Source organism: Anolis carolinensis, chromosome 1 (genome assembly GCF_035594765.1).
Source record: "Anolis carolinensis isolate JA03-04 chromosome 1, rAnoCar3.1.pri, whole genome shotgun sequence".
NCBI lineage: Eukaryota > Metazoa > Chordata > Lepidosauria > Squamata > Dactyloidae > Anolis > Anolis carolinensis.
In genome coordinates this window covers 17844876-17870448 of record NC_085841.1, presented here as the reverse complement: position 1 = coordinate 17870448, position 25573 = coordinate 17844876, and the positions used below count along the sequence as shown (strand labels likewise).

Genomic DNA, 25573 nt, shown 5'->3' with positions numbered 1-25573 from the left:
TGGGCGGCAACGGCCGTTTCGCGCGCGCGCGCCGTGGTCGGGAGCCCCGCCCCCCTGGGAGCGCGAGCCACGGCTTCTCCTCCTCCTGGCTGGCTCCTTCCCCTCAGCCGCCGCCATCATCATCATCATGTCTCACCAGAGCAGCCTCCTCAGCTTCTTCCCCAAGTCGGGGAGAAGGCGAGGCAGCGACAGCGACGACGAGGAAGGCGCAGGCAGCTCCAGCAGGCCTCCCCGGAACAAGCGCGGCACCGCCAACCTCCCGCCGGCGGAATGGTGAGCCCCGAGAGAGAGAGAAGGGCTTCGGGCCTGCACTGCCAGGAGGGAGGGCGCCTGTTTTGCGGCCTAGCTTTCTTTAGGAAAGAATGCCGCTCCTTGAGGGATGGCGCGGGAAGGGAGAAGAGAACAATGAGCGGGACGTTGTTTTTGGTCGGAAGGAAAAAGGGAGGGGTGGAGTCAAGCCTCGTTGGAAGAGAAGAAGAAGCAGGCCGCGGTCCCCTCGTGTGGAGGAGGCCAGGCTTTGGAGCGATTGCGAGGCTAGCTGCATACATGGCAACAATTATGGACACCTACACTTCTGCAAGGGAAGACAAGACTTCTGAATTATCTAATCCATGCATGGGCAAACTGCGGCCCTCCAGGTATTTTGGACTACAACTCCCACAGGCAAGAGGCCACTATAGCTAGAAATGTAATCCAATAATATGAATTATAAAACAGTAATTAAACCAAAACATAATCCATGTGTTACCAACACACATACATTCATAGAAAGTAAAACTTTATATTCATATATACTCACAATTAGTGACTTATACAGTCCTCCATGTGGAACATGAACTCTGGTGGACATTGGACTCACAAACTCTGAATATAGTTTTACTTTCTATGAATGTATGTGTGTTGGTAACACATGGATTATGTTTTGGTTTAATTACTGTTTTACAGTTCATATTATTGGATTACATTTCTAACTATAGTGGCCTCTTGCCTGTGCATTTCAGGGAATCCTTTCTTTGGACTACAACTCCCACCATTCCTAACAGCCTCAGGCCCCTTCCTTTTCCCCCCGCAGCTGGGGGAAAAGGAAGGCTTGAAGCTGTTAGGAATGGTGGGAGTTGTAGCCCAAAACACCTGGAGGGCCGCAGTTTGCCCATGCCGGATCTAAGCTGTTCAAGCATAATTTGTAATACATACTTCGTTCATATAATTTTTATAATATTCACTTTTAGTGTATCTTTTAGTGTAATTAATTGAGCCATAGCAGGCATTGGGGATTGTTATGGCCGGGATGAAGGAAGGATACTTGGGGGAGGAAGTTATGGTCATAACTGAAACGTGGGATTTTGTTGAGAGTTGTTGTATCTATTTTGTTCTCTTGATTGAAGGATTTTAATGTTTGTATTCTGGTTGTAAGCCGCCTTGGGTCCACGTGGTAGAGAACGGCGGGATAGAAAAATCCTAAATAAGTATTTATTCTAAATAAATAAATTGCATAGTCTTAGATCAGGCATAGCAGCTGTTGCAGCTATTGCCATGTAAATTGGCAGAAACGTAGGTGAATAAATTATCCAAATTTGGTTGAGATGGTGTTTGCAGTTCTGGAGGAAGTCATTTTTGCCTTTCATAGAGTTAGCATGGCGATTTGGTTAACCAGCTAAAATTCTTGAGTAAACCAGTTTTTTTAAAAAACTGAAAATTTTCAGGGGTGAGGTGTTGGACCCATAACACCTACAACCCTCATTGGCTACAAGGCATGAGCAAACTTTGGCCCTCAGAAGTTTTGGACTTCCATAATTTCTAACAGCCCTTGCCTCTGGTGTACATTCATAAAATGCAATTCAATACAGTTATACTGCATTATATGAGCATACACTGACCATATCATGCTGAACAGATGGAAGTTATGTCTGAAAGACGGTGTGATGTGCTTTGAGGGAAAGGACTGTGTATTTTCCAAAGCTGTTGGAGATGCGGAATGGTGAACATATGGATATACTGCAGTGCCATTGTTATTGTTATTGTTATTATTTAACTAATTAAAGGATGAGCTGGGTAAATTCATTGGGTAAATAGGTAGACTGAAAATCTTTGGTTCTGAAGTACTGGATGTGAGAAGAAACTTCACATGCAATGCTTGTGACTAAATAAATATATCCTCCATTAACTGCATAGTGATCAGCTGCTTCTTGGACCATATTTTGTATATGTGCATTTGGCTTTGATAAACATGCACATCTGTTTATGAGGGCTTCTATGGTGCGGATAGCCCTAGAGGCCAAAGAAAACCTCATAAAGACTATTCATGTATGGTAGAGATTTCAGTTAGAAGAGTTTACCTGTGTGAACAGCTTCACCTAACCAGATGAACAAAACACCCACCCACCAAATGGGATATGTTGGGCATGGGCAAACTTCAGCCTTCCAGGTGTTTTGGACTTCACTTCCCACAACAGTAGGCTGTTAGGAATCGTGGAAGTTGAAGTCCAAAACATCTGGAGGGCCAAAGTTTGCCCATGCCTGGGCTACAAGCTTCTTGAAAGCTGGGAAGGAGGACATGTGGGCAATTGCCACCTTCCTCAGCCACTTTTATTCAATCTGTGTTCCTTCTGATCCTGAATGTCCCATATAAATATTGTGAAAAGGGAACTACTTAAACCATTATTAGAGTTTTTGAAATTTGGATGATGGTGAAGGGGTCACTGAACCAGAGTGACTCCATGTTTGATGCCTGTCTGCTTGAAACCAGAGATCAGTCTCTCCTCCAAAAATGATTTTAAAGTTTGCAACTTGCTGTCTTGTGACAAGATAGAATGTGTCCTGTATGTTTAGCAAGAATCAGTTGTGGTTAAGCTTGTGGTTAGCCGATTCTGAGAAATGTATGCAATACATGTACTTTTGCTTCAACTGTGACGGTTTGTGGTGGGCTACATCCTGGAGTTGTTTACAAGTCAGGATGTGCCTGCCGACCACAAACTGTACTTGTGGGTTTTCCAGTAAACCCAGTCCAGAATGAGGAACTAGAGATGTGATAAACAAGTGGTGTATAAAAGACCCCGAGCAGATTCGTTCGGGGCAGACAACTTTTGCCAGCTTCACTGCCGTGTTGCTATTGTCTGTCGGAAGCTTCCTAAAATAAAGGTGTTTTGTCCTCAACTCTTTGGTCTCCGAGTGTGCTCATAGCGGCTTGGCAAAACCCGGTATGTACATGTGATTGGGGGACACCCAAATCACCCCTTTCAATGGAAGCAATCGTGTTTCTTCCAGCTCTTACCTTGAACATGAACTAAAATCTGAAGTGTTTTTTGTGTTCGTTGTCTTACATTCCCGTGAAGTGTCTCTGCTTGAACGGAGAGGTTTTTTCCCCCCTTTGTGCAGGTAAGCATACATAGAGAACAAGCAGAAAATTACAGGTTGATTGATCACAAAAACACAAGCCCCCCGTCCGGTGCTAATACTTTTACTAATCCATGCAACAATATGACAGTTGTCATTTTTCCAGTTTTCATATTTCTCTTAAACTGACAATAAATAAATAACTCTTGCAGAAAGACTGCTTTACATTGCCTTCTTTACTGTCCATTTATAATAATTATGATGATGATGATAAAACTTTATTTGTATTCCACCCTATCTCCCCAGGAGGACTCAGGGTGGATTCTAATATATAACAGCAAACATTCAATACCTCTATAAAAACAAATACCAACATCAAATCCCAGAAAAACTCATATACGAAAAACGCCGCATAAAAAAATAAAACTTCACATCAAATTAAACCTAACATCAGTGAATTAAATCTAACATAAATAACTTGAACCAAACATAGTCAAACAAACATATATTGACTTAGAGTCTGCACAAACATCCACATTAATCTACAGAGCCAACTAGAGTTCACAAAGTTGCGTGTGTTAGTTGTGTGGCCAATGAAGGTAACGGGGGGGTTAACATGAACTAGCAGAGCCCAGATATAAGATAGATCTCAACCAGGGATCTATGTATCTCAACCTGACTTATAAACCAAGTCAGGATTTACATTCGCACTTCATGCATGTAAGTAGATTTCAGGTCTTACGTTAAGGGCAGGTTTGGGTTCCAAAAATAAGGATTTTTGTATAATTCATGGATAAGTTGAGGGTCATTTTGCAAAAAGGAGAATGCATCAGTGCCTCTTCAGGAGCTAGCCACTACAGGCTTCCACTGCCATTTCTCCACTCAGGCATTCAAAAGGGCCAGAAACTCCCAGAGATTCAAGGTTTGCCCAATGCCTGTCTTAAATGCTATGGTGGGGACCTGAAAGGTCTATATCTATTTATTTAAGATATTTTTACCACGCCTTTTTCCACAAGCAGACTCAATGCGGCTTACAACAGAATAAAACCATACAATACAAAGTTAAAACATGGTTAAGGTCACATGTTTGTAACCCCATCACCTCCTCCCCCGTAAAAACCATTTTCGATAAGCAAGTGCTTGAACCTGAAAACTCCATCCAGCCCTGGCACATACAATCTTTAGTTAATAATAATAAAAAATAAAATAAACTGTATTTGTATCCCGCCCCCTCTCCCAAAAGGGACTTGGGGCAGCTTACAGCAAACATACAATATACATAGAAATAATAACAACCAAAACAACACAGAACAACAAATCATAATCCAAAAATAAAAGCAGCCATAAAAATATTAAATTATAACATTTTGTGCTGAAATAAAATATACCTAAGAGGCAGAAAACTAGCTCCAATTAATAACCAATTAAAATCCAGTTGGCATTGGAATCAATTTAAAAATCTCCACCACTTATTTAAGCTTTCTTAAATAAGAAGGTCTTTACCTCTTTCTGGAAGCTCAACAGGGACAGGGCAGCTCTTAATTCTTCCAAGAGGGAGTTCCGGAAACTGTGTTTACCCTGAGAAGGAGCCTTCCCTGGTCCTACTTAAGTGCATATGAGAGGGGGCCTGTGTAGAGATAAGGGTCTCCCGCTTGACCTCATTGTTCACTCAGGTATGTAAAGAGGGACATATTCCAGGTAACCTGGACCGAAGCCGTTTAGGGCTTTATAGGTAAGAACCAGCATTTTGAATTGGACTGGTTATTTATATCCCGCCTCCTCTCCTCAAGGGGACTCAGGGCAACTCACAACACGAAAAACAGTGTACATGGTATCAATCACACTCAGAATCAAGGATTAAAGCAAATAAATCGAAAAGGGTGAATCACAGAAATTAAAATTAAAATCCAACAAACATAATTAATACAACTCATAAACATCAATCACATCAATGTAAGACGTAAACAATTAAAACATGTAATGTCATTTAAAAACAACACAGGTCATATGCTTGATGATAAAAGCAATAAAACCCAATTTAGAGTTATCCCCCCGTACAACTCCATCTTTGCGTTTACACTAGCCGTTTTCAAGTGCCATGTTTTTAACTGCTTCCTAGGAGCCCCTGGTGGCACAATGGGTTAAACTCTTGTGCCGGCAGGACTGCTGATTGACAGGCCGGCGGTTTGAATCCGGGGAGAGTGTGTGAGCTCCCTCTATCAGCTCCAGCTTCCCATGCGGGGACATGAGATAAGCCTCCCACAAGCATGGTAAAACATCTAGTCATCCCCTGGGCTACATCCTTGCAGATGGCCAATTCTCTCACACCAGAAGTGACTTGCAGTTTCTCAAGTCGCTCCTGAAACAAAAACAACTGCTTCCTAAATGCTGTTAAAGTGGGGGCCAGAGCCGCGTTTGTAACAGCAGCGGGCCCGAAAGGAGGGTCTCCCTGATGGATCTCAGAGCCCGTGCAGGCTCAAGTATTGTATTGTTTTATATTATTTAATCTATAGATTGTGTTTTTTATGTTCACCTCTAATATGGCTGTTTTAATTTTTATGTTTTGCTATGTTATTGTCTTGTTTAAATAGTTTTATGTTATTATCCATTTTAATTTGTTTATTTTGTTATATTGTTTACTGTTATATGTTATGAGCCACCATGAATCCCCCTCAGGGAAGAATACAGTAGAGTCTCACTTATCCAACATAAACGGGCCGGCAGAATGTTGGATAAGCGAATATGTTGGATAATGAGGAGGGATTAAGAAAAAGCCTATTAAATGTCAAATTATATTATGGTTTTACAAATTAAGCACCAAAACGTCCTGTTTGAAATCCAAAACCCCTGGAAGACCAGAGCTGGGAAAACACTGATAATACTGTAGATTAATCATCTCTAGAATCCCATATTGAGCAGAGCAATGGCAACACTGGGAAACCAAAGTTTGCTAAATATTTGATATTGGTCAAATGTCTCCAGAATCTCACCTGGAGCTGGGTGGCTCTGTGTTGGGAGGAGGGCTTGACTTGTGCCTTCCAGCCTGGCAGACCGGGGCTGGGCTGGAGAGCCTCTGAAGGGAGGAGGGGGTCTCTTGTGTTTCTAGGGTACTATGCCTCTAATGATCGTTGCTTGGGTTAAAAGAGGAAGAGGAGGAGAAGGCCAGAAGTGCAAGTTTCTGCAAAGCTGTTGGGTAAAAGAGGGAGAAGAGGGAGGAGGAGGAGGAGGAAGAGAGAGTGCGTAGGGGAGAAAAAGGGAGAAGGACAGAGAAGGGGGATCTGGAGCAAAGTGTGTGTGTGTGTGCGCATGAGGAAAGGGGGGTCCTCTGCCCATCCACCCAGGTAAGAAGACGACAGAAGGCAGCCAGCCCCCCGCCCCATTCGCCAGCCCTGACTTGGCCTTGCCTGTGGCCCTTTCCCAAGCCTGGGCCCGCTGCTTTGGCTTCTCTCCTCCCCATTCTTTCCTTCCAATCAGGAGCCATTGATTTGGAAACAAGGGCAGTTTGGAGACACAAGGCTCTGAGAGCACAAAGAGAGAGGGAGAGCCATTGCATTTAATCCCCCCCCCCATGGGATGATTCATCCCCTTCCATCCCTTCTGAGATGCGCTTTCCTCCTTCCAGTTTTTTTCCAACCGGAAAGAGCCACAGCTCTCACCTTGGATTAAGTGAAGGGTGCAATTTTTTCAATTGGCCACTAGATGGCGTCGGATAATACGGAGTGTCGGATAAGCGGAAGTCGGATAAGTGAGATTCTACTGTATAAATAAAGTTTTATTATTATAAGGGGAGACACGGTCACACAAATAGGCTGGACCAGAGCATAGGGCTTTATAGGTACACACACAATCAAACCTCTTCCCCCTTTCCTTTCACTTCCTACTTTGGGCTTCAATTAGGCACCTCTACATTTCTTCATTGCTTAGCAACGCTATCTCTTCCCAACTCCTTTGTACTCTCTCCTCCCCTCTCTTTAACCCATTCTCAAAACTTTCTTCTTATAAAATTCACATTTTTAAAATTTTAGTCTCATCTTTGTTTAAAATCTCCAGGGAAGGAGTTTCCACCATGCTCCTGAGGCAACACATGCCACTCTCAAACAGTTCTTGCCTTCAGGAGGTTTTTCCTAATGTTTTGGAGGAATCCCCCCCCCCCCCCCGCACACACGCACACACAAAATTTGGATCAATTGCTCCTTATCCTAGTTTCTGTAGCAGTTCCCTAATATCTTTCAGGCAACAGCTGAAGACATTCCTTCCTAAACAAGTCTTCAGCTAATAAATCTAGGCTGAAGCCGAGAAGGTTAATATCCCTTGGGCGGTAGGAAGTGCAATAAGACTCAATTTGACAAGACACCACAATATTTATTTTGTTTTAAATGCTTATATATGTTTTATGTTTTAGTGATTGCTTATTATGTTCTATATTTGTGGTTTGATTATGCTGTTTTTGTATTGTATGTTTACTGTATTGTTAACATGCCGGAAGCCACTTTGGGTTCTTTCATGAGATGAAAAGCGGGATATAAATAAAAATTTATTATTTATTAGCAGCAGAAAACAAGCTTGCCCCCCTCTCAATATGGCATCCTTTCAAATACTCAAACATGGCTATCATGTCCACTCAGCCTTTTTTATTCAAAGCTGAACATACCCAGCTCCCTCAACCTTTCCTCATGGGGCTTGGATTCCAGAACTTTGATCATGTTGGTCATCGTTTTCTGGATACATTTAATATCATTCTTGATATTGTGATACCCAGGACTGGACACAGTATTCCAGGTGAGGTCTTGTGGAAGTCGTAGTTTGACACTCTCTAGCAGAGATGACTAAAAACCTTATAAAACTACAGATCTCATTCTATGGCAAGTAAAGTGTCAAACTATTAATTCTACGGTTGTAGGTGTAGACTGTGTCCACCTTTGTCAGGATCTATCTGCAAGTTAACAGGTGTTTGGCTTTGTTTTAAATGACTTAGACCCAATAGTGAACCCTGACAGATGTAAGGAGGAGTGCAGTGAGCCCTTAGTATCTGGTTTTAGGACCACCCTAGTGGATACCAAATCTGTGAAAGCTCAAATCACAGTGCCATATTTGCTTGATTCTAATGCACCATTGAGTCTAATGCACACTTCTGGTTTCAAAACCCCAAAACCAAGTATTTTCTGGTGAATGTAATGCGCAGCAACAAAAAAGCGCATTCTTTGTAATTTGGCCAAAAAAGGTGTGCAATACAGTTGCTACCTGCTTAGAATTCCTTCTTTAAAAACAAAAGTGTTAAGACACCAACCCTTTCAGCAATGGAAAAGAAAACCTTGGGGTGTATCAATGCTGCAGAATGAATCCACTTTAACTGCTCTGGCTCAATACTATGGAGTCATGGGGGCTGTAGTTTTACAAGGTCTCGAACATTTTCTGCCAAAGAATGCTAATGCCTCACCAAAATCCAAATCCCAGGATCCCATAGCATTGAGTCTTGGCAATTCATTTTGTCCCTCAAAAAGGGACTGTATTATATGAATCTAATGCACATCCCCATTTAGCCAAAAACGGTGAGAATTAGATTCGAGTAAATAGTGTATATACAGTGCTGTATTAAAATGGTATGCCTCAAATGGCAAAATCCAAGTTTCTTTTAATTTTATGGGGAGAGATTTTTAGGCAATGTATAGTTGAAACAAAGATGCTCCTGAAGCAGCTTCTCCCTTAACTTTGGCTCAGCACTATTATTGTATTACATGAATCTAATGCACATCCCCATTTAGCTAAAAATGGTGAGCATTAGATTCGAGTAAATAGCATATATACAGTGCTGTATTAAAATGGTATGCTTCAAATGGCAAAATTTAAAATTATTTTAATTTTATGGGGAGGGATTTTTAGGCAGTGGATAGTTGAAACAAAGGCCTGATTGTGAAAAGGCACACTTCTGCCCAGCATTTCTGCCTAGTATTTCTGTAAGCCAGTAGGTTGCACAGGCTCAGTAAAGTGCAAAGTTAGCAAAAGTGCCTTAGTCATGTAAGCAAGTGAATGCTTAAGGAATGGGTGTGTGGCCTCCATCAGGAGAGCCAACAATACACAGTAGACAATCTCTTACCAAATGACAATATTTGTACTACTCCAATTATATAACCATTGTAACTCAAGATTTGGGGTCTCTGAGAATAAAGGTGAGATCCTGCTTGTGCACCCAGCTGTAAATAATATCCTGCCTTTTTTCCACTTCAGAAGACTCAGTGTTATCCTTGGACTGCTCAACCATTACATGGAAACAAAGGCCTGATTGTATTGTTCTATTTTGACACATACTCTGTGTGTGCACACAGGTATACTCAAGTTTTATATCATCTTATGGTGATTCCATTAATTTCCTAGAGTTTTCTTAGGCAAGGAATACTCGGAAGTAGATTTGTGAGTTACCGCTTATGAAATATAGCCTTCAGCATCTGTTATTAATTATCTGCCATCCAGTTACTAACTAGGCCTGATTGACTATATGTTCCTGCTAAGGTTGTTTTATTGATTCATCAAGGAACATGAAAGGCACTGCCAACTAACTCAACCAGAGAAGTCAGCCATAGCGGAGCACTTGAACCAATCAGCACCGAAATACAACACCATCTGAGCTCTGGGAGTGCAGCATTTTTTTCGAATGAAGCAGAGGGTGTTTGAGGATCAGGACATTTGTAGGGATACAAAAATGTTTGTTTATAAAGCTGTTGTCCTCCCAACCCTGTTATACACCTGAGAAAATTGAATGTCACTCAACTTCTGGAATGATTCCATCAGCATTGCCTCTGAAAAATCCTACAGATCTCTTGGGAAGACAAGACGGACAAATGTCAGCATTCTGGAAGAAGCAAAGACCATCAGCATTGAAGTAATGATCTTCCGTCATCAACTTCGCTGGACTGACCACGCTGTTCGAATGTTTGATCACCGTCTCCCATAGCCGTTACTATACTCTCAATTCAAGAACAGAAAATAGAATTTTGGTGGACAGGAAAAGAGATTTAAAGATAGGCTTAAAGCTGACCTTAAAAACTGTGGCATAGACACCGAGAACTGGGAAGCCCTGGGATTCTAACTAGAGGTCAGCTGTTACCAACAGCACTGTGAAATTCAAGAGGCACGAATGGAGGGAGAAAGGGAGAAATGTGTCAAGAGGAAGGCGTGTCAAGCCCACCATTGTCAGGACGATGCCCTCACAGCAAAAAAAGTGTGTAGATCAAGAATAGGTCTCTACAGTCCCCTACGAACCCACCGTCAAGACCCTACACTTGGAAGGCAATCATTCTCGGCCATGAGTTATAGCTCATATAGTTATATGATGATATAAAAGTGAAATTTTTTGTATCTGTTTGTATCACAGGCTATTGCTAGGTGAAGTGGTCTGTGATGTCACTGGGAATGAAAGGTGACATGTATCAGGGGAAGGGAGGGAGGGAGGAAGGAGCCACAAAGAGAGAGACAAGCCACCATTGCCAGAGTGTTGCCATGGAGACATTGTGAGATAGGCCCTTTCAGATCTAGAGAAATGTTAATGCACAATGCCCCAATATCTATTATTTTTATTTCCCAATCAAAGGAGATTAAAAATACAATTTTTTAATTCCGGAGAAGAACTGAGGGATGGTCTACAATCAAGTCAAGCCAAGAAAGCATCAAGATAGTATCACTTTTGACTATCATGCATCATGAGTCCCCATGGGGAGATGGGGTGGGATATAAATAAAGTTTTGATCAATTGATTGTTTCAGATGTGCTAACTACACAATGCCTCTATATACCATTTCTATTATTTCAGTCCACAAGTCCTACTGTGGTCATCTTCCTTTGTTTTTTTATGAATTCAATAAAGGGTTTCTATCCTTCTTGAAATTTCTGAGTATTTGTTTCTTATAACACTAGAGTTAGTTTATCAATTTCAGCCATTTCGAAAACGTTTGTAATCCACCCTTCTGTTGTTGGTTTCATTTCATGTTTTCATTGAGCTCATTAATTCAGAGTTTGCTATCATTATATGATTAAAGTTCCATTCAGTTTTGATGCCGTGTCTTTCGCTCTGGGATTTTCCAACTCTTATTTAAATAAATGTGCAGCAGTGCTTCAGAAGTAAGAAGAAATTCTGTACACATTCAAAAGCACTTTGTGTAGTATCGATATAATTGCCACTTTGTTAAGTGTTGTTGAAAGACAAATATTACTTTTAACAGATGATGAGTGTGGAATACATTTTCTCTCCTTTTATAGTGACTTCTGTGAATTTACGCCCGGTGATTTAGTTTGGGCCAAACTTGAAGGATACCCATGGTGGCCATCTCTTGTGTACAAGCATCCAACAGACGGAACACTTTTCCGGGGGAGAGGAAGAGCATCTCGCATCCATGTGCAGTTTTTTGATGATGACCCATCAAGGGGCTGGGTTAGCCTTAGATACCTAAGACCATATGCAGGTCAGCAGTATAAATAGCAGTTGACTAATTAATTCCTCTACGTTTTCTCATATTGGCTTGAGATGTATTTCTTTCCTTGGTATCTGTCATCCAGGAGTTCCTAACTTCAATTACTTTATATCAGTTATTTGTAGGACCATTTTAGAAGTTTCTCTTGAAACTTTTTTGGTACTTCATTTTGTGTAGCTAGTATGGTAGAGTAGTTTGAGTGTTGGAACTGCAATTCTGAAGAATGGTTCAAATTGTGGCTTGGCTGTGGAAACCTACTGGATGATCTTGAGTAAGTCATGTTCTCCATCTTAGAGAAAGGTGATGGCAAGGTCCTTTTGAACAAAATTTGCCAAGGAAACCCAGTGATAGGTTTGTCTTCAGGTTCAATCAGTTAGAAATGACTTGAAGCCACCCAGGAACAGTAGTAACAATAGTTAACAACTCTTAGGAGACAGGGTGTTTAAATTGTAGGGTTTCTTGCATGTTAGTTCATTAAGAGTGCAGATTGTGATCCCGACTGGCCTTGTTTCGCTTTCTAAATTGTCATTCCTTTTGTCTTACAGGTTCTACTGGCAGAGATACCCAAAGGGGAGGTATGTTTTACAGTTCAAGATATGAGATTAAGAGAGCAATGGAACTGGCAGATGCTGCTATGGAAAAAGATAAAAGTGAACGACTTGAACTGGCAGTGTGTGACAAACCTTCAGAAAGTGAGGAAGATGAAGATGAGATGGAGGTATCTCTAAAATTTCATTTTACAGATGACAACAATGGTCTTAACAAGAACTGTGCTGGCTTGTTTACTTCTTGAGCCTAATTCCAGAGTGTGATCTTGGCCTACAAAGTCTGAAATGGCTTGGGGCCAGGGTAATTAAACAGCCATCTCCTCTCATATGAACCTGGCTGAAGCCTGAGATCTGTCTCCCAAGGGAGGTCAGACTCTTTTAAGTTTTAGGTGGGCAATGAAGACAATGCTATTTCATTTGATCTTTGGCTTAAAATCAGGATATCTGCCTTGGTTTTTATTAAAGTTATTTCTAGATAATTTTTTCAAAGCTGTGATAAACACCATTAAAGATATTAAAGTGCACCTTTTTGCTGGCAGATGTTCAACAATATTGGGTTAGAATAGACTAAATATGCTGTTTGCCATGCTTGAATCCAGCTGCAGTTGTGCCATAAAATCCTGGATCTGACTATTTTAAGGTAATATGGCCAGGACTTGATTTGTATTAATCTATCATTTATATAGGCAGCTAGTGATAATTTTTGCCTGTGGTATAACTTGCAGCCTGAAGATATTCATTTACAGCCAGCATTTTAAACCTTTTTGTTGTTGCCCTTCTTCCACTCTTTCTTAGGTGAGCGATGAGGGTGAAGAATTTTCTGCAACAAAGGGAGCAAAACATAGAAATAAAAGAACAGTTGGACGACAACAGCATCATGGAAAAGCCAAGAAGAGAAAGCTTAATGATTTAGATAGTGATCATGAAGGTTCAGACATGGAGTTTAAGCCTGATCAAGCGAGCAGTGATGAAAATAGCCCTGGAAGAGGTGAAAGTGAAATTTCTGACACTGAGTTTGATCCAGAAAAGAAAAAAAAACGTCATATTAAAGTCTCTCCTAAACCATTCATTAAACCAACACAGGAAAAGGAATACAGACTTCCTCCAAAGGAAATTCCTAAAAATGACATTCTTGAAACTCCCAGCAGAGAAATTAATCTTTCCTGTGAGATTATGTATAAATTAGCATCTTTTGCAGCTCCTGACTGTTATGATTATCGTCCAAATATTAATGGAGGAGGAGAAGATGGTAGTCCATCTGTGTGGGAACATGATAAAATCGAGTGGCTCAAAGATGGTAAAAGGAAAGATGCTAATAGGAGACGGCAGAATGATCCAGATTATGACCCAAGTACTATTTTTGTGCCAGAAGACTACCTTAAGAACTGTACCCCAGGAATGCGGAAATGGTGGGAGCTGAAGAGCCAGTACTTTGATTGTGTTCTCTTTTATAAAGTTGGAAAGTTCTATGAATTGTATCACATGGATGCTGTTGTTGGGGTTAGCAAGCTTGGACTGGCATTCATGAAAGGCACTTGGGCCCACTCGGGTTTCCCAGAAATAGCCTATGACAGGTTCTCCAATACACTAGTTCAGAAAGGTTACAAAGTTGTTCGTATTGAGCAGATGGAGACTCCAGAGATGATGGAAGCACGCTGTAAATCCATGGCTCACCCGACAAAATATGATAGAGTTGTGCACAGAGAAGTATGCAGGATCATTTCTAAAGGGACACAGACCTACAGTATTCTGGATGGTGACTTTTCAGACACCCACAGCAAATACCTCCTTTGCATAAAAGAAAAATGTGATGATTCTGCTGGACTCCATTATACCTATGGAGTATGTTTCGTTGATACAACAGTTGGAAAGTTCTATTTGGGACAGTTCCTGGATGACCGCCATTGCTCGAGGCTTAGAACTCTTTTGGCTCATTATCCTCCTGTGCAGATCCTCTTTGAACGGGGGAATCCCTCAGGAGAAACACAGAAGATATTGAAAAGTTTACTTCCTTCTTCTGTACAAGAAGGCTTGATTGCAGGCTCACAGTTCTGGAAGGCATCTAAAACATTAAAAACTCTCATTGAGGAAGACTACTTCCAGGACAAGGAAAATCCAAATAGTGGAGTAGTTCTGCCTCCAGTAATCAAATCCATGACAGCAGAAAGTGACTCATTAGGACTTACTCCTGGGGAAAACAGTGAGCTTGCTTTGTCAGCACTTGGTTGTTGCATTTACTACCTTAAAAAATGTATTATTGACAAGGATATCTTATCAATGGCAAAATTTGAAGAATATGTTCCTGTGGACATTGATATTGGAAAAGAAATAAAGACTAGTAGCATTTTTGCTAAAACAAACCAGAGGATGGTGCTGGATGGCGTGACTCTAGCAAACCTGGAAATATTGGAGAATGCCACTGGTTCACCAGAAGGCACATTGCTGGAAAGGATTGACACATGCTGTACACCATTTGGAAAGAGGCTCCTGAAACAGTGGCTCTGTGCACCATTGTGTAATCCTTGTGCCATCAACGACCGCCTGGATGCAGTTGAAAATCTTTTGGCAGAAGCTGCCAGAGTGTCTGAAATTCGGGACCATCTTAAAAAGCTCCCAGACCTCGAGAGGCTTCTCAGCAAAATTCACAGCATTGGTTTTTCACTTAAGAACCCGAATCACCCAGATAACAGGGCCGTTATGTATGAGGAAGGCAGATACAGCAAGAAGAAGATACTTGACTTTTTGAGTGCATTAGAAGGATTTAAAGTTGTAGTAGAAATAATCTCGATTTTGGAAGATGTTGTTGATAGTTTTACGTCCAAAATATTGAGACAGACAGTGACACTCAAATCTAAAAACCCAGAAGGCTGTTTCCCAGATCTAACTGAGGAACTTAAGAAGTGGGATGCTGCCTTTGATCATACTACTGCACGTAAGACTGGTGTAATTAATCCAAAACCTGGCTTTGACTCAGACTATGATAAAGCTGTAGAGGATATAACTAATATTGAAGAATATCTTCGCCAGTATTTGGAAGAGCAGCGCAAAAGGCTTGGGATCAGAGCCATGATGTATTGGGGAGCAGGCAAAAATCGTTATCAAATTGAGATTGCTGAAACTGCAGTTCCACGGGATTTACCTAATGACTATGTGTTGAAGTCAAGCAGAAAAGGGTACAAGCGTTACTGGACCAAAGATACAGAGAAGATGCTGAACAAGATTGTCAATGCTGAAGAGCGGAGGGATGCAGCACAGAAAGCTTGTATGAAAAGGTTATTCTATGACTTTGATAAAAACAGCAGAGATTGGCAAGCAGCAGTAGATTGCATTGCAGTATTAGGTATGCATTCTTCCATTGTTGCATGTAACAAGTCCGCTTTTCACTCTTGATTTATTTTAGTGTCTTGTTTATATTTACGTGTATTATGGGAAGGATGGCAAACTGGTGAACAGTAGAATAAACCATAAAATCTTAAAAGAGTTGGAAGGTTACACAAGGGCCCTCTATTCTCACCAGCCCCCCACCATCATGCAGGGAATGAGGCCCCAAAATCAATTTTGTTTGATCCAGTTTTAATCAGACACTTAAAAAAATGGCTGAAGCATTATCTCTTGGGGAAATGATTAGTATTCTAAGGTTGTGTTGAATTTCCCTGTGGTTTTGTGTAATGTATGGTGTGCTCTGTAACAGATAAATCTTTCCTAGTAGTTTGTGGCCACATAAAAAAGTTAAGATATGTGACAAAATTTTAAATCTTAAATGCGTGCCTGAAAAATAGATTACTTCCTCAGAAGAAGATTCTTTGGCCAAAATCACTGTGGTAATGCATGCCCATCTATTGCTGTTGCAGCAGAATTCCTTGGTGTGTATTGTGAATGTAGAACACTAGGAAAGGACCTCTTTAGCCATATTAATCCATCAGGGCTGAAAAAAGAAATGTTCAAAATGACAAAGGATAAATACACATATATACACATGTGTGATTTGTATGCCTTCAGGTTGACTAGGTTGGGCATGAATTTCATAAGGTTTTCTTAAACGAGGAGTCATCAGATGGTTTTGCCAGTGCCTTCCTTTGCAATTCAACCTACCACATCTTTCATTTTTTTGGCAATTTCCCATCCAAGCATGTGCATATGTACACATAGACAGATAGATAGATATGTGTTGCATGTAAGAAATAAGCAGAAAAACTATGCATTCTTACCCATCTACTGCCTTCTCATGGATTGCATGGCTTCAAGTCAGATACTTTTCTACTTCTTATTTAAAAGAAATGTCCATATTACAAAACAATTTGTTAATCTTCATGATATTCCCTATGTAAGCAATAGCACTGACATGAAAATACAATTTGCATATGGGTGTAAAATATTGGTCTGACTTCTGGAGATGTGTAATAGGTCAGCATAGAGCTAGTTTCCTTTTTTTAAATGTGTTAGAATTCTGTTTTGGCAATAGGAATTTGAATTTTACCATTCCACTTTAATTTTATTAGACCAGAGAATTGGGAATTATTTCTAATTAAATATGTTTCAATCATTAATTTCAGTTGTGCTTTATGTATATTAGTATAGTTGAGTGGAACAGTATTAACTGCTACAGAATCTTTGAATTCCTCTTTTGGCTTAGAGGGCAGAACAATTAATAGATATTTTGAGATTTAAGATTGAGCTTTGTATACAGGATTTGGTTTTCTAGCTACCTGCTGTACAAGAAGGAACCCAGGAATCAGAAAACCTAACTAACTGGTCTTTTATTTTGATTTCATAGATGTCTTGCAGTGCCTCGCCCATCATAGTCAGGGATGTGACGGACCCGTGTGTCGACCTATAATCTTGCTGCCAGATGAAAATACACCACCATTTCTGGAGCTCGAAAATTCACGCCATCCATGTATCACAAAAACATTTTTTGGGGATGACTTCATACCAAATGATATCTTCATAGGGGTAAAGGATGTCAAGGGGAACTCTGAGGCGAAGGCACCATGCATTCTAGTGACTGGGCCGAACATGGGAGGAAAGTCTACACTCATGAGACAGGTGATTGTAGAACAAGGCATGATGCATCATACTTTACATTCTTAACAAACTAGTCATTTAACCATATAAACTGGAGCCCCAGGTGGCATAGTGGACTAAAGCCTTGTGACTTGAAGGTTGGGTTGCTCACCTGAAAGCTGCCAGGTTCAAATCACACTCGGGGAGAGTGCGGATGAGCTCCCTCTATCAGCTCCAGCTCCATGCAGGGACATGAGAGAAGCCTCCCACAAGGATGGTAAAAACATCAAAACATCTGGGCGTCCCCTGGGCAACGTCCTTGCAGACAGCCAATTCTCTCCAGAAGTGACTCAAGTTGCTCCTGACACGAAAAAAAAAAACATAAACTGGCTGCAAATTTTGAGCTGATTAAGATATTCCTCTCCACGTTGATATATTATGGTGCAACATGTAAATTAGAGTAATTGCTGTTTTGATTTGGACTCTGTAAATGGAGTAGTAATAGGGCTAAAGGTTAAATAAGTCAGGTTCAGATAGTTGGAAATATAAGATCTTCTGGACCCTTCTCCAGATAAAGAGATCAATGTTTTTAAAGAAAGCAGGTATGTTCCAGGTATATGTTATAAGAAAAAAAATGGCTCAGTTGAGAAATGCTTTTAGAAATGCAATTAAAATGTGGCTACACCTAAAATTAATGAGATATCCCTGTTCTACCTGCATTTTGTTGGAATAAGCATGCAGTGGAAGTCAGTGTTTAAATTACATGGGTTGTTTTTCATAGAATTTTAGAAATCTACATGTTGCCTACTTTATCCTAATGATAGTTGCCATAAGGAGAAAAGCGAACAAAGTGCTCCATGCCAACAATGCCTTGGACACCAAGTTTGTGTACACTGTATCATCGGAAAACCCAGATGCCACTATTTCAGCCACCCTCGCAGATGATTTTGGATTGTTTTGGATAAAGAATTCTGAACCTGCATTTCTTTCTTGTGTTTCTTATTTTTGAAATAATTAAGTGAAGATAGTGTCCTAATGACTGTTGGCTTTGTTGCTTTGCAGGCTGGACTGTTGGTAATAATGGCCCAGTTGGGATGTTTTGTGCCAGCTGAATCTTGCAGGCTCACTCCTGTTGATAGAGTCTTCACCAGATTAGGGGCTTCAGATAGAATTATGTCAGGTGAGTTTGGGGTGTTTTTATTATAAAGTAATGATAAAGCAGGGCACTCTTACCAATACAATATATAATTTATTATGCTTTTGTTTCCAAACTGGATCAGCTTCAAAAATTCATCCTTAACCTAAAAAGAGCTAGTAATAAGTTCTAATTATTTGTTAGAGAATAGTGATAATTAAATTCATTTGTCTTTACAGTACAGCTGCCTAATGTATATATTATTTCAAGGTACTAGCATTTTCAGTTTGGCTATTTGCAGCATGTGTGGCTGGGAAGATAGATCAAAAGAACACTAAATTTAAAGGGCTGACTTTCCCTGAAAAGGTGAAGAACTGGACTGCTCCAGAAAGTGATGATCCACATGGATTTTGGCTCAAGAAACTAACCAACTTGCATGAAAGAATCACCAGATAGTCGAATCAAGTACTGCAAACAGGCCAAATTGAAGAATGGATGACAACAGTCAAACATTCTGAAAAGGGAGCTATTCCTAGCAATTACAGGCCAATCACTTGCCTACCAACAACCTTCAAGCTGCTTATAGGCATATTAGCTGATGCAATACAAGACCATCTGGAATTGAAGAATTTTCTGCCTCCTGAACGAAACACAGGGGAACCAAAGACCAACTGCTGACAGATAAAATAATCCTTGAGAATTGCAAAAGAAAGAAAACTAACTTGCATGTAGTTTGGATTGATTGCAAGAAAGCATTCAACGAATTGCCACATAGCTGGATAGTACGAGGATTGAATGAAAAGTAATCCCTCTACCTTTGTTACTTGGGTTTGGATGGGAATATTTTAATAAAACAAACACAGAAATAATCCTTAGAATGTGCTCTTTAATTACCACTATTCACTTTTCCACATCGTCACCAGACAATTGGATACATTTCTGCCAACGATGAACAAGTTTTCTGAAGCCGTCATAGAAGAAGTCTACACGGTATCCGTAACCAGCATCTCACAGTACCCATCGTGCACAGATCTTCCGATAGCCAAGCAAAGCAAAAATGTGACCCACACATTCTTGTGAAATGCTGATTATGCTTGAAATTTCTCTCTGAGTGATACAACGATTGTCCTGAATCAATCTGACAATCTTTTGCTTGTGAAACTTGGTGGTTGCTGTCACAGGATGTCCAACGTCACAACAGGATAGCAGCAATGGTGCACTGAAACCTTTGCAAGAACTATGACCTACCCTGTAGTAAAACCTGGTATAAGCACAAGCCGGAAAAGACTGTGGAAAACGAAGAAGCAAAAACTCTAGGATTTTAGAATCCAAACAGATAAACACCTGCCACAACACATCAGATATAACGTTTGTGGAAAAGAAACGTGTTTTTATCGACATTGCAGTAGAGGAGAGGACAAACAGCTGGAAAAGATCACGAAATACCAGTACAAATTGAAATTAAACGACTGGCAAAAGAGAACAACAGTGGTATCAGTAGTGCTTGGTGCTCTTGGAAGCCTTTCAAGAAACCTTGAAAAACACTTGAAAAATCTTAATTTGGATATATCAATCCACATGCTGTAGAATGCAGCACTTCTCGGAACTGCGCACATTCTACAAAAATACCTCTAATATCCTAGGCCCTTGGGAAGAGCCCGATATTCAGAGACAAATCCCAGACACTTGGACCTAATGTGCATGTGTGCCTTACAGCTACTGTCAGACAGTAGGGCTCCTATTGGCTGGTGATGATGTGTTCCAAACCCCATTGAGGAGGCTGACACACCAAACTATGCTCCCATTGAAGTAAGAGGTCTGCTTCTTGATAGGATTTTCCATAAGCTAGAGGAGGGCTTGACTACTAAGGGTCTTTGGAAGGATTATGCTTATTATCAAATGTGTTTCCTTCACCAGGGGAAAGCACATTCTTTGTGGAGCTGAGTGAGACCTCCAGTGTGCTACGACATGCTACAGAACATTCCTTTGTTCTCATGGATGAATTAGGTATGTGGACTGACAATGCAGAAATGTTATGATCAAGCTAGAATATTGACCCGTCACTACCTCTTGACATCTGTTCTTGCCTACCACATTAATGCCTAATGATAGGGCCCCAGCATTTCATTTAAACTGGCCAGTATATGTGCATTGACATTAGCACAGCATATGTGTGGTCTATGGCTCCATGGTGTACACAGCATGCAAAAGAGGTAGAAATCCTGTTTTAAATATGTGGTGGCATGATAGTTGGGCTTGCCAGGACAGCTGAATCATAGGTGATGTAGTAGTATAACATTAGTCAGCATGTCTTCATCAAACCAATCTGCTAGCCTATAGAGCTGTAGGAATAAAAGAATTCTTACTCAAGAAGTTTGCACCCCTGCCACTTATTTACAATTCCAGTTACTAAAATGTTAAGTGCAAACCAAAAGCTGGAAATATGTATGGATTTCATTTCTTAAGGTTTGACTTCTTGTGAACTGAATTTGTTTCCTTCTATGTACAATGCATACAGAACTTACTCAAATGCAGAAAAGCAGGAAAATACTGTTACTTCATCTATCATTACAAAAAGTTCCAAGAACACTTTTATTCATTTTATTTACCACATTTATATCCCATCCTTCTCACCCTGAAGGGGACTCAGCCTTACACTAGGGATTAAAGCTGGTTTTGGAAATCTTATTAAATCTTTCTCCTCTCTGTTCAGGCCTTTGATTCTCCATTTGCTTTTCTGATATTCCTGTTAGGAAATAGGCTGACCATCCAGGAATGATATGAAATACAAGCTGTGAGGCGCAAGTTATTTTTGTCCCTTCCAGACTCACTAAAGCTACTGTTAAAATGCTAATTTTTAGTTTTCAAATGTGTATATTAGGGAATTTAATGAGATCCTAAGATGATAATCAGATATTACAAAGCATGGGAAGAAATAATTTAATCTCTGTATGTCCTGGCAGTATAGCCAATAGTGAAGAATTCTGGAAGTTTCAGTGCAACATTCCAATCCCTACTTTTCGATGCATCCTTTCCTTTCACATTCCAAGTGACAGGAATGTGGGATCATCCTAAATCATAAGGGGGTGGGGATTGTAATGCTTTCTTGCATATTTGAGAACTATCAGTGTTCTCTATTTAACTCAGATAAAAATATGTTTCTAAAAATGTTATTTATTGGCCATAGCAAGAAAACTGGATATTTAGAATTGGTTTGAATCCACCCCTTTAAACTAATTGTTCATGCTGGCTATAAAATGGATGGTTCATACTGTAGGCCGTGTTGAGGCTTAAGTCTTTAGCAATATAGATTGCATTCTTCAACTGGCTTTTAGGAAAATACATCAGAAATTTGTTAAGGTCAAATCACTGCAAGTTTTGAATTTTCTCTTGCAGTGGTTCTTATTTTATTTATTTGAAGATGAAATCTTTTTATTGGCCGACTTATCACCTTCTCTGTTTGACATGAAATCTGCTTAGTCAACACAGAGATAGTACCAGAAATGATTTCCCTGTGGCGGATTCTGGCTCCACGTTTTGGTGCGCTCCTGTGTGATGTGACAATGTCATGAGGTTATTAAGCCAAGGAACCTAGAAAGCATGCTCACCAGTTCTGATGTCTTGAATTTTACTCCGTTCTCTCTCAATTTTCAGGTCGAGGTACAGCTACATTTGATGGAACTGCCATCGCAAATGCTGTTGTCAAAGAACTTTCAGAGAATATAAGATGCCGCGCAATGTTTTCAACACATTACCATTCTTTAGTTGAGGACTATACCCGCTGTCCCTCTGTGCAGTTGGGACACATGGTACATACTTTTTTCTTGTGTTGGCTTATTGGTTATAGTATCATGCATTGTGTATGATCTGCAATTTTCACTAGAGGCCAATTTCCTCCCAAGTGCAGAGTTCTGCTAAGCATTTGCTCAGATTGGGTTTCTTTCTGAACACACTTTGCAATCATTATCAAGGAAAGGTAGATCTTGCATCTGTCATACTGTGGATGCTTTACAAAAGTTCAACACTACAAAGTACTGCTGTTGTTCAAGCCTAGGTACTGTTATTACCTTTATAGGGTTGTATGTTTTCCAGGCTGTATGGCCAGAAGTATTCTCTTCTGACGTTTTGCCCACATCTATGGCAGGCATCCTCAGAGGTTGAGGTTATACCATGAAAGCCTTCAACAACACATTACTTTTCTAATTTGCACAATTTGTTGATTGAGTGCAGTAATTATCACTAAAATTGATCAGTTTTAATTAAGGCAAGAAATTCTGTTGACAATGTTTGTGGTGAATCCTATGGAGCGGCTATAGAGCAAACTACACAAGAATCAGCAATAGGACATAAGCGTAATGGGAAAAATGCCAAACCTCATTTACACAGCATATTTATTGTGAAGCACTTATAAGGGGTTGTTTAACCTGATTTGCTATTCATATTCATACTGAATGATTGTCATAAAATAATGCATATCTGATAAGCATGGCAATACAAAACGTTTGGGAAACTCTTCTCTAAAGAATTGCAGTTCTATGGCCAACCTGTGGCAGATGTTGAACACAAGAGTTGTGCTGCAGAGCTACAAATGCTTGGTGAAGAGTTATCTAAGATAAAGGGGTTTTTTAATGCATTTTTTCTACTTTCATAAGGGTCCTGTGACCTTAATCCCAGCAGATGTGGAGTACTGGTTGTGATATTTTGTTTCATTGCTGTTTGTCATTTGGATTTGTTTTGTGCATTTCAATACATCTACTTGGGAGTTCTGGAATAAAAGTACAGAAATTTAACACAGTATTTTCAGAAAAATGCTGGCCAAGAGCCAACATTACTGACAATGTGGTACCACATGTGTAACTTCGTATCGTCTTCTGGTTTCATCCTCTCGCCAGCCACTAGTACTAAACAGCAGAGATCTGTTCTGTGGCCAAATCCTTCTGCCATTTTGTATTTAAAATGGTGTTTGAGGGGGCTGGGCATTTATTCAGTACAGGGTGCCAGCTACTTACTTAAGCTGATGGTAATTAAGATCCAATCTAAACATTGTTTTTAAAAAATTACTCATGTTACTTTGTAGCCAGTCAGTAAACAAGTCAGGTGGACAAAGGAACAGGTTTGAAGGAACAAGGAAAAGCCCTTGAACTAATAGAAGTCTTCTCTTTTCTAGGCATGTATGGTGGAAAATGAGAGTGAGGATCCTAGTCAAGAAACAATCACCTTCCTCTACAAATTTATTAAAGGGGCTTGCCCCAAAAGCTATGGTTTTAATGCTGCAAGACTTGCTGACATTCCAGAAGAAGTTATTCAGAAGGGTCATAAAAAAGCAAAAGAATTTGAAAGAATTACTCATTCATTAAAAGCGTTTCGGTAAGTTTTCTTATTAGATCCAGTTGAATTTTTCCTTGTTTAACAGAAAGTTCTTTTTTTCAAACCACTTCATTTGTCCTGTAGGAGAGTACACAGAGTAACTTATTTCTGTTGTGCTGGTTGTACACTTCATTAGGTTGGTGGGAAAGCACATTCATTGCACGGTGCTGTTGTGTTTTAATGTTTAAAAACAGCAAGTTCTGCTTTTGATGATAGTTTTACACCTTTTTGTAAGAGTCTCTTGAACAAATACGTGTTTCTTTTCCCAGGAATCTCTGTCGGATAGCCGATGGTGCACCGTTAATCAAAGATGATCTTAAGAAGAGTCTGCTTCACGTTTGAGAAACCTTGTATAGTTTCTACCGCCGTTTTGGTAGCCAGAATGCAGACAACACAGTGATCTAATAAACTTTATTTTTTAAAAATGACCATTTTCCATTGTCTTTCCTAGGAAATTAAACCCTTTTAATTCTTACCTACCCTCTACATAATGGTTATTGAATACTCCACAATATATTAAGTCTAGATGTTATGGTACATGCATACACTTTCAGGCTGTTGATTACCCACTGTCACCAATACACATAAATGGAAAAAAGCTATGAAACTGTATAGGGCCATCTATATACTTTGTCATCTTCATTAGAGCAGGAAATTGCAATTTTCAGCAGTTCAGAAGAGTAATGTTGAAACTGTTCAATAAAACTGTGAACAGAGTAAAATACAGGATTGTTTGGGGAGATTCTTACAGTGTACTTTAAAACATAGTAAAACTTCAATTTTCAAACTGCTGCATGTGTACTTTGTTTTATAGTGCATTCTCTCCCAAGATGTCTCATTTGTAAAACATTGGTTTTTTTAAGGTGATGTAATAAAAATCATGAGGGAAGGGGGGGCAGGGGAAGTTCTAACTGCAAAGGATACCAGAAAAATTGCTGGATATAATTTAAGATTAGTGTTCTCTTTCATAGAAAGAACGTACATACTGGGACATGAGTACAGTTACAGCAAGTCTAGGTGTGCTAACAAAACAGGACACATTCAAGTACAATAAGATTTGCTTGAAATTAAAAACTACATGAGATTAAAGCATTAAAATCATCTCAATCTGAATAAATGTTAAAAAAATCAAAATAAATGCAGAAGTGCTAGCTCACATTTTTACCATATTACAAAAAGCAATTGGTACCCATGTCCATAAAGGCAGCAACAAAGACTGCTGCTCGTCTACAGAATAGTACTGCAAATGGGACTGAGTTTCAATGCTACTTGTAGAAACACCAGCCTTTGGGAAGTTGGTATCTGTACAAAGATGCAGCTTATTATCTTCACATCTGTCCCTTAGTCTTTGTTTACACAGTAATGCTGAAACGCCCAGTTCTGTTATCCTGAGTCAACATATTGCCACTTTCTTTTTGGTAGGTTGAGCTCCATAGTGTCACCACTTTACATATCCATTTTAAAGTCTCTCTGCAGAAATGGGCAAGTATAACTTCCTCAAAAAAACAAAATTAACAGTTATGATAGAATGGCAGGACTTTTTTTCAAAGTAATTCAGTTGTGCTGCAGTGTATTAGATTCTATAGGAGGAGCAGAGTCATATAGTGTATCTGTATCATGTGTTGGTTCTCCGGCTAGTGTACAAGGATTGGACAATGTTCCAGCACCACAGTCGCAGAAAAACCTGGAAGAGAGAAATAGTTGAAATGCGTACTTACAAAATA

At 39.9% G+C, this 25573-nt stretch overlaps 2 protein-coding genes across 3 annotated transcripts in view; one reads left to right on the top strand and one right to left on the bottom strand.

Annotated features, from left to right (window-relative positions):
- Positions 1-23: 23 nt before the first annotated feature.
- Positions 24-24277, top strand: msh6 (mutS homolog 6). Its single transcript, XM_008102710.3, has 10 exons — positions 24-273; positions 11584-11786; positions 12341-12513; positions 13139-15683; positions 17118-17389; positions 18410-18527; positions 20400-20489; positions 22137-22291; positions 23650-23849; positions 24119-24277. Exons 1-10 carry the CDS (start codon positions 128-130, stop codon positions 24189-24191), a joined length of 3975 nt encoding a protein of 1324 aa, XP_008100917.1. The 5' UTR covers positions 24-127; the 3' UTR covers positions 24192-24277.
- fbxo11 (F-box protein 11) overlaps positions 24246-25573 on the bottom strand; it is an 86526-nt gene continuing 85198 nt past the window's right edge. For both annotated transcript variants that reach the window (XM_008102708.3, XM_008102709.3), the window contains one exon: positions 24246-25533. In XM_008102708.3, coding sequence (XP_008100915.2) covers positions 25404-25533 — 130 coding nt within the window. In that variant the 3' untranslated portion in view covers positions 24246-25403. The remainder of the gene's footprint in view (positions 25534-25573) is intronic.